At 52.0% G+C, this 9,808-nt stretch overlaps 1 protein-coding gene across 1 annotated transcript; it reads left to right on the top strand.

The window, feature by feature from the left end:
- The first annotated feature begins 5,925 nt into the window (after positions 1 to 5,925).
- LOC146767112 (uncharacterized) lies at positions 5,926 to 8,577 on the top strand. The gene has a single exon (XM_085581098.1). The coding sequence runs from the start codon at positions 6,590 to 6,592 to the stop codon at positions 8,306 to 8,308; it is 1,719 nt and encodes a 572-aa protein (XP_085437224.1). The 5' UTR covers positions 5,926 to 6,589; the 3' UTR covers positions 8,309 to 8,577.
- The last annotated feature ends 1,231 nt before the right edge of the window (positions 8,578 to 9,808 follow it).

Below are 9,808 nucleotides of genomic sequence, written 5' to 3'. Positions count from 1 at the left end.
TCTTGTCGAGGCACTTGCTGAGTGAGTGCACAGAGATGTGCCGCCAGGTTCTGAGGGCCCTCCTCTTGCTCAGGGATAATCCCTCGCTGGTAAGGAGGGGCAGCAGCTGAAGCCGTGCAGGCAGCGTGGGGCTGGGGAACGCAGTTGCTGGAACTTGGCTGGGCTTCAGGCACTGGGTCAGCCGCTCCCAGCTCTCCTGCCTCCCACTTCAGCTGCCCGAGGGCTGCGGGACAGGCCTTTGGCCTCTGGGCCCTGTGGCAGCAGGGTGGCCTTTCACACATTTTTGTTCCGCACAGGCCAAAAGAATGTGGAGCCTGACCGAAAGCCTCGGAGAGCTCCTGCAGGAAAATGATAGTGATGTGGTCAGGATGGCCATTGTTCTAGTTAGTGATTTGTTCCTGGACAATGACGCCCCAATACCCAGCCCCATCACCCTGCAGCTGGCTAAGGTGCTCCTGCCACTCTTTGACCACGTAAGGCTCTGTGCCCTCAGCCACGGCCACTGGCTGCTGCCCAGACACTTGGTGCCCTGTGGAGATGCAGGCCTGCACCAACGTGGGCCAGAATCAGCTGATGCCAAGGTCTTGTTTCCTTCCTGTTCCACAGGATGATAGCCACGTGCAGCAGCTCTCCATGTTTGTCTTTCGAACCTTGCTGTCTGCTGTAGCAGAAGAAGGAAAAAAGCCCCTGATGACACTAGTGTGTAAGAGCCTGCTGCCACTCTTCTTCCACTGCCATGAGGAGAATCAGTGTGTGGCAGAGGTGAGGACACCTGGGCTGCTGCTGTTCCCCTGGGAGGGGGCTCGGCTGCCTCCTGCCCTGGCGCCTTGCGGGCTGCAGCCTCCTCCTGGCCCTGGCACAGGGATGCTGATCCTGGGCCCTGGGCTGCGGGGCCATTTCCGTGTCTCTATTGCTCTCCAGTCTTCTCGGGAAACCCTGCTTTGTTTGGCCAAATTCCTGAATAGGAGAGACCTTGAAAAATCTGTAAAGAAGGAGAAACTGTGGAGGTTCATTAAGATCCTGGTAAGGAGGGCCGGGAAGCCGCAGCCCCAGCCTGGAGCAGCCCCTGAGCGCGGTGCTCGGTGTGCGGGCTGGCAGCTGTGCCCCTGCCCGCTGCTGCAGCCCGAGGCCGCGCGGGCTCTGCTCCAGGCTGTGCTGTCAGTGTGACATCACAGACATGTCAGTGTGACATCACAGAGAGCTTCATGGTATCATTGAGATGTCAGTGTCACATCACAGAGAGCTGTGTGAAATCACAGAGATGTCTCTGTGACATCACAGGAGCTTGCATGACATCACAAAGATGTAAGTGTGACATCACAGACAGCTGTCTGTGTGACATCACAGACATATCATTGTGACATCACAGAGATGTCAATGTGACATCACAGAGAGCTGTGTGACATCACAGGGATGTCAGAGTGACATCACAGAGATGTCTAGGTGACATCAAGTGGAGCTTGTGTGACATCACAAAGATGACCTTGTGGCATGACAGAGAACAGTGTGACATGACAGAGAGTTGTGTGACATCAAAGAGATGTCCATGTGACATCACAAAAAATTGTGTGACATCACAGAAATGTCAGTGTGACATCACAGATGTGACCGCGTGACATGACAGAGAGATGTGTGACATCAAAGGGATGCCAATGTAATATCACAGTATTTTGTGCGACATCACGGATATGCCAGTGTTACATCACAGAGATGTCCGTGTGACATCACAAAAAGTTGTGTGACACCACAGAGAGCTGTGTGACATTAAAGAGAGTTGTGTGACATCACAGAAATGTCAGTGTGACATCAAAGAGAGTTGTGTGACATCAGAGAGATGTCTGTGTGACATCACAAAATACTGTGTGACATCACAGAGATGACTGTGTGACATCACAGGAGGTTGTGTGACATCACTGAGATCTCAGTGTGACATAACAGAGATGACCGTGTGACATCACAGAGAGCTTTGTGACATCACAGTGAGTCAATGTGACATCACAGAGATGTCCATGTGACATCACAGATATCTGTGTGACATCACAAAGAGCTGTGTGACATCACAGAGATGTCAGTGTGACATCACAGAGATGTCATCTTGACATCACAGAGATGTTCATGTGACATCACAGGAGGCTGTGTGACATCACAGAGATGTCCATGTGATGTCACAGAGAGCTATGTGACATCACAGATATGTCAGTGTGACCTCACAGAGATGTCTCTGTGACATCACAGGAAGTTGTGTGACATAACAGAGATGTCAGTGTGACCTCACAGAGAGCTTTGTGACATCACAGGGTTAGTGTGAAATCACAGAGAGCTGTGCCACGTCACAAAGGTTTCAGTGTGACATCATAGAGATGTCATTGTGACATCATAGGAGGTTGTATGACATCACTGAGCTGACCGTGTGGCATCACAGAGAGCTGTGTGACATCACAGAGATGTCAGAGTGACCTCACACAGATGTCTTTGTGACATCAAGTGGAGATTGTGTGACATCACAGAGATGTCCATGTGACATCACAAAAAGCTGTGTGACATCACAGAGAGCTATGTGACATTAAAGACAGTTGTGTGACATCACAGAAATGTCAGTGTGACATCAAAGAGAGTTGTGTGTCTGTGTGACCTCACAAAAAGATGTGTGACATCACAGAGTTGATTGTGTGACATCACAGGAGGTTGTGTGATATCACAGAGATCTCAGTGTGACGTCACAAAGAGCTGTGTGACGTCACAGACATATCAGTGTGACATCAAAGAGAGTTGTGTGACATCACAGAGATGTCCGTGTGACATCACAGAGAGCTGTCTGACATTAGAGAGATATCAGTGTGACATCACAAAAATGTCTCTGTGACATCAGAGGAGGATGTGTGAGAGCACAGCGATCACATAGAGCTTTGTGGCGTCACAGAGTTGTCTGTGTACATCACAAGAGATACTGTGACATCAGAAAGATGTCCCTGTGAAATCACAGAGAGCTGTGTGACATAACAGAGATGTCAGTGTGACATCACAGGAAGTTGTATGATATCACAGAAATGTTTGTGGGACATCACAGAGGGCTTTGTGACATCACATAGCTGTCACTGTGACCTCACAAACAGCTATGTGACCTCACAGTTTCAGTGTGACATCACAGAGATGTCCGTGTGACATCACAGAGAGGCCGAAGGCCTTTCCCAAAGCACTGGGGCAGGTGAGGCAGGAGAGCTGGGAGCAGCTGCCTCAGCTCCTGAAGCCCTGACAGACCAAGGGGCTGCTTTGCCCAGTGCAGCTTCAGCCACTGCCTCCTTCTCACCATCCAAGGATCCTTGGTGAGCAGTGCGAGGCCTCAGTCAGGCTCCACATTCTTTTGGCCTGTGTGGAACAAAAGTGTGTGAAAGGCCACCCTGCTGCCACAGGGCCCAGAGGCCAAAGGCCTGTCCCAGCACTTGGGCAGCTGAAGTGGGAGGCAGGAGAGCTGGGAGCGGCTGCCCCAGTGCCTGAAGCCCAGCCAAGTTCCAGCGACTGCGTTCCCCAGCCCCACGCTGCCTGCACGGCTTCAGCTGCTGCCCCTCCTTACCAGCGAGGGATTATCCCTGAGCAAGAGGAGGGCCCTCAGAACCTGGCGGCGCATCTCTGTGCGCTCACTCAGCAAGTGCCTCGACAAGAGATCCATGATGCTGTCACTGCATGCACCCAAGTCCAGGCAATGCAGGACCTGAAAGGCACAGGGCAGTGACAGAGGACCCGGCCGGCAGGAGCACAGAACCGCACAGGGCGGGGACCAGGCAGCAGCGCAGGGCGTGGGCACCGTCCCAGGCAGCTGCAGCTACGAGAGGGCAGAGAGCTGGGAGGCAGTGCCGGCCTTCAGACTCACCTCCACAAGGAATGCCAGGGCAGGGAAGTTCCAGTATGGCATCTCTTTGCGGAGCAACTGAAGGAGACAGCATGAGATGCTTTTGCACAAGCAGGTGGATTCATTGCGCATCTCCCTGGAAGGCAGAAAATGGCCCTAAGATGTGGCAGCAGCTCTCTGGCCTCAGAGAGAAACAGACAACTTTCCCAGGCATCGCCTGAGAAAGTCTGAGAAGATCAGAGGAAAGAATGAAAATCATTCTTATCTTAACATGCTGCACCTGGTTTTGTGAACATATGGAATATGTTACGGAGATTTGTCTACCAAAGGGTGCTTTCTTAATTAACTAATGGTGATAGTGTTTAGACTAGAAAACCAATTAAATCTACCTATATCATAACTATCTATAAGAATAATGGGTTTCCTAATAAAGTTAATTATTGATCAGACTTCTGCAATACATGGAGTCAGTGATAATGATTACCCGGCTGGGGGCCTGCTCCTACGACACTAAGACCCTGAGCCGGGGTGGGGGGAAGCCCCTCCCAGGACAGACTGACACAGTTCTTGTCTTTACCCCCCACCCTGCAGGGGGACTTGGGCCCTTTGAGATGTGGCTGCTACTGGGCACCCTCCTCTCCCAGCCTTTCCCAGTCTGCTTGGCCATCCCTCGTGCCTCTGGCCCACAGCCACAGGGACTGAGTGGAATACCCCAGACACAGAGCACAAATGCCGGGAGCAATGGGGAGAAGGGGGTCTCATCTAGCCAGCAGACCCACGGCATAAATGTGGGTGTCAGCACAGAGCAGCGTGTCCCAGCCACGCTTGCGTTCCATGGCCACCACCACATCCTCATAGTCTATTCGGCACAGCAGGGACTTCAGGGTCCTCACTGCAAACCTGAGTGCAGAGCAAAGCCCAGGTCACACTGGGAGCACTGGCTCCTGCCCTGGCTGTGTGTCAGGGACAGAAGGACTGGGATGGAGCACCTGTTGGGGCTGGTGGCAAGGCCGTGTCCTTCGTGGCATCCCTTCCAGAAGGTATCAACCGCCTCTGGCATCTCTTTGGTGCTGAAGAGCACTTGGAAGAGCAGATGCAAAAATAACTGTGGGAAATGCTCCATCACTATATCTGGGACACAGGACTCCTGGAGGATCTTCCATATCACCACAGTTGCCTGCAAAGGACAAAGCCCCCTGAGACAGCGCTCAGTGCCGAGGTGTTTGTGTGGCAGAGCCCGAGCATGGGACGGAGAGGCCCAGAGAGCCACAGCGGGAGCACCGGGCCTGGTGGCCCTGCAGCTGTCCCTAGGCCAGCTTTCAGCCCAGTGCCTGAGGCAGGGAGACGCTGTGGGGGAGGGAGGATGGAGAACTGCTGGAGAGGTGGCCTTGGGGCCAGCAAAGTCCACTGGCAGAAACTCACAGCCAGGACAAAGACACCTTTTTTGTCCCCAACGGAGGTGCACGTGCTGTGCTCTGGCCAGCTCCCCAGCACATCCAGGAGTATCTGCTGTGCCAGCTCTGCAGTCCAGGGCGTGCACGTGATGGTCTTCCACATGGCCATGGCAGCTCTGTGGGGTTAGAGATCTGTCTCAGGGGATCTCAGACACACACCGTGGCCTGGGCATCTCTAGGGGCCTGGGTTGACCGACGGCTCTGCCTCTGCCCACTGCCCCTCTCCAGCAGCATTCAGACAGCCCAGCCCTGTGGGGACAGGCCCCTGTGGGGCAGCGAGGGAGAATGGCAGCAGGCTCGGGGGCTGACGTGCCAGGGCTGGGAAAGGGAGCAGCCAGAGGGCCCTGGGACTCTCTGTGGGTCAGACACCTGGCACAGGCTGTACAGGGCGATGGGTTGGGGTGAGCCCTGAGCCCTCTGGGCAGGTGGGCCCCGTACCTGTCACAGGATGGGGCCACACGCAGGAGTGTCATTACTGCGTCATTTGGCTGCGCTTCTGTGAGATACAGCAGGACGTTTTCCAGCCTGTGCTCAGCAGAATCATTGGCCATGAGCCACTGGTGGATGTACCTCACCATGGCGGGCACCTGGAGAAGGCACAGGGAGACTTGGAAAGCTGCCAGAGGGAGCAGTGTTCCCAGGGTCCCCAGAGAAGTGCTTCCCTTCCCACCACACTGCGATGGCGTCAAAGGCTCACAGGGGCCAGCACTTTGGCTTGGGAAGCCGTGTATGGAGAGTTTTGTGGAAGAATGGCTTCGTGAGAAAGGACATGACTACGTGCAGTTAGTGAAGCAGTAGCTGAAAATTGCACAGTGCAGCAATAGCAGATGTAGCAATAATATCTTATGTCCTTGGCTAAGCTGGTTCTCAACAGTAGAATGTTCAGCAAAAAGATAAATGTAAGGGAAAACAAAGCAAGCTTAGAAAGCTCCAAAGGCGGGGTTGACCTGTTTTTCATACACCAATGATGAGCTTAAATTTTGCAATATGCATGAGCTTCATTATAACGGGTATAACTATACATGTGTGCTTGAAATAAACGGAGACTTGTTGACATTATAGAATGGACTTGTCTCCCGTCATTTTTTCCACAAAATGGTGACCCGATCGACGTGATAGGCGCCACGGTGGAGTGACGAAAAAGGGTTCGGGTCCTGATGCAGCCAGGACGGCAAAAGTGCTGAATTGAAATAGAGTGCACCGTGCCCCAGGTGACTGCAGAGGCAAGCCTGGCCGATACGTGCTGCCGACGACCTCGGAGGGCTGCAACAGCGCTGACAATATAGGTATGGAGAGGCAAGCAGCATATGATTTATTTACTGCATTCTTGCAGAAAAGGCAGATTAAAGGCATTGATTTGCAAAAAGATCTGCCAGGGTTATTAACATATGGGTATTCTAAGGGGTTCTTTGTAAATCCTCATACAGTACATGAGTTGTCTGAGTGGCGTAAGTTTGGGGATAAACTATGGGAGGAAGTTTTAGATGATGATAAGACAGCTAAAAAGTTGGGAAAGTGGTGGAAGATAGTTCACAATGAATTATTACAACATCAGGCAGAAAAGAAAGCTGCCGAGCAGAGAACTTCAGCACTAGAGAAAAATAGAGGTTTTAACGGGGAGGATTGGTTGCCTGGTGTTTCCATGCCACCTGCTGTGTCTACAGTGGAGTTACCTCCATTGCGACCTGTGCCTGAGGATACGGAAACAGAGTCGCGTTGTGAGCCCACGGCTCCTCCAGCCCCCTCAGAACAGAAATCGACACTTCGTCAAAGTTTGTCTGTCAGTAAGCCGACCCCTAGGGCAGAGTCTGACCTAACGGAGGCTCTGGCCAGGGAACGGAGGGAAGTTTGGGCGACTTTGGCAAGAGAGGAGCTGGATAAAGGAGATGGGCAGGCTTTGGAACTAGCAACAGAACTGGCTTGTCCTGTAATTTTTCAGCAGCAGGCAGGCGGGGGGTTAACAGCTCAGATTACACCGTTAGATTGGAAGTTGTTGTCACAGTTGCGAGCTACAGTGAGTCAATTTGGAGTTACTAGTGAACCGGCTAGGCAGATATTGGATTATGTTTGGAGTACTAATATATTGCTACCAGGAGATTGTAGAAGTCTTGCTAAGCTTATTTTCTCGCCACATCAGAGGCTTTTGTTTGGTGCACACTGGCAGGCAGAAGTTAATGAAGCTGTAGCTATACAAAGACAGCCTGGAGATCCTCTTCATGGAGTAACTATGGATGAATTGATGGGCTTAGGACCATATTTTCGCACTGAAGCACAAGCTATGCTAGGACCTGAAAAGTGTCGAGAGGCAATGCGACTAGCTCGAAGGGCTATAGATAAGGTGAAAGACCCGGGAGGTTTGCCAGCGTATATGGGAATTAAACAAGGAAGGGATGAGACTTTTGGAGCATTTATTGATAAGGCAGCGGCAGCAATAGAGAGAGCTGGAGTGCCTGAGTTTATGCGTGGATCATTGTTGAAGCAGTGTGCTTTGCAAAATTGTAATGCTTCTACAAGAAGTGTGTTAAACACATTAGGAGCTAATTGGACTATAGAAGATGCATTAGAGAGGATGGCTACTATACCAACGGGGCAGCAGGCATTTTTAGTTGAGGCTATTAAAGAGCTGGGAGAGGGATTAAAAGAGCAGGCAAAAGCTTCACAGACACAAATGTTAGCTTCACAGACACAAGTGTTAGCTGCTCTTGCACCCCTCCAAGCGTCAGTAGCAACCCAGGGAAATGTTTACGGCAGTCGTATGAGATGTTTCCGATGTGGAGGGACAGGACACGTTCGGCGAGAATGCTCTGCTGCTGGAATATGGTGTCCTAAGTGCAAATCGGATACTCATAACATTGCTGCCTGTAAGAGGAGACCGGGAAACGCCCGAAACAGCGCGAACAAGAGCAGCCGCGCTGCGACACAAATAGCTGCTCCAGCCTTTCCAACAGCGACACCTTGCGTCCAGCCACAAGAGGGAGCCTCGGGATGGACTTGGCAGCCGCAGTAGAAGTGACTTTAATGACACCACAGCCGCAGAAGGTCCCCACTGGAATTAATGGACCTATTATAATAGAGGGCAGGACAATGGGAGCTTTGTTATTGGGAAGATCATCGGCCTCTATGCTTGGATTATTTGTGCTGCCTGGTGTCATTGATGCAGACTATACTGGTGAAATTATGATTATGGTTCATACTCCATTTCCTCCTATTCGGATTAATAAAGGACAAAGGATTGCTCAATTGGTTCCTCTAGAGCAAGTTACTAAAGCTGTATCCTCACGGAAAAGCCGTGGAGGAGATGGATTTGGATCTACAGGAGGTTTGATGTTGCAGAGGATAGATAGATACGATTGTTATTTTAGCTAGCCGGATGTCACTTCTACCCTTGGATGAATCCTGGAGTGAAATGGACTGTTCCTCCCACCCTGCAAAAGATTGTGGTTCATCCCGCACCTCTGTACCTGCCCCTAAAACAGAGTCTGTAACCCCATTGGCCCATGCCTTGTCCCAGCCCACCTAGGAACCCCTGAAAAGGGGGCTCTGAGCGGCCATGCGGCCTCTTGGCCCTCTCCTCTCTTGGACTTCCTCCCTCTCTTGGATTTCCTCCCCTCTAGAACTCCCTCCCTGCCTGGGGCTTCCCCTCTCCTAAACCCTCCGTTTCTCTCTCCCCTCCCCCGTCCTCCTAAGCCCAGCCACGTGCTACGCCTGAGAGCACGAGGCTTGGGCATTCCTGAATTCTCCAATAAACCTCTTCCCCCAAGAGCAAGCTTCAGAGATCTCTGCCTCCCTACACCCCCAACCGTGCAAGAGGAGCCTACTCATCCCTCAACTGGCGCCCAACGTGAAAGAAAAAGGAACCCACGAATCTCGACACCTCCATGCACGGTAATTACCTGTGATAGCCTCCTCTTCGCTCTGAGCACAGGCTGTCGTTGCTAAGCAACGTAGAAGCCTTATCTCTTTAAAGTTTGCCGAGGCAATTTACCCTCGAGCACCATCGCCCATGAGTAGCGGGCTTTTGGAGCTCTTGGGACTGCCCGAGCAAGGAGCTGTGAGCTGGTGGCACGTGGCCACGTTAAGAGAGCGCACCGAGCACTGCCCAGCACTGCCTGCGCTGGAAGCCCCGAGGGGGGAGGTCTGAAGGTCCCGAGCACGGAAAAGCCGTCCGGAGAGACGCCCGGAGCTCTGAGGGGACCTGTGCAGAGTCCTGAGGAGAGGATCTCTGCTTTTGCGAACTCGAGGTGAGCTACACAGGTCTAAAATATGGGACAATCCCACTCTACCCAAGATAGAGATCTCTATAAGCAATTTAACCATCTTTTACGTAGTTATAACAGTAGTTTGCCTAAGAAAGAGTTAAAATCCCTTTTGGAATGGGTCCTGCCCCACTTCCCTCATGCGGATCGATCAGCCGCTTTTACCAAAGACTTCTGGGACTCAGTAGGTGATAGGCTTTTTATTGAGATTTCCAGGAGAGACGCCGTTGCTTGCGACCTACTCCCAGCTT

The sequence above is a fragment of the Lonchura striata genome, chromosome 5 (assembly GCF_050655825.1).
Source record: "Lonchura striata isolate lonStrDom1 chromosome 5, ASM5065582v1, whole genome shotgun sequence".
In the NCBI taxonomy this organism is placed as follows: domain Eukaryota; kingdom Metazoa; phylum Chordata; class Aves; order Passeriformes; family Estrildidae; genus Lonchura; species Lonchura striata.
This window is presented reverse-complemented; position numbering and strand designations above follow the sequence as displayed.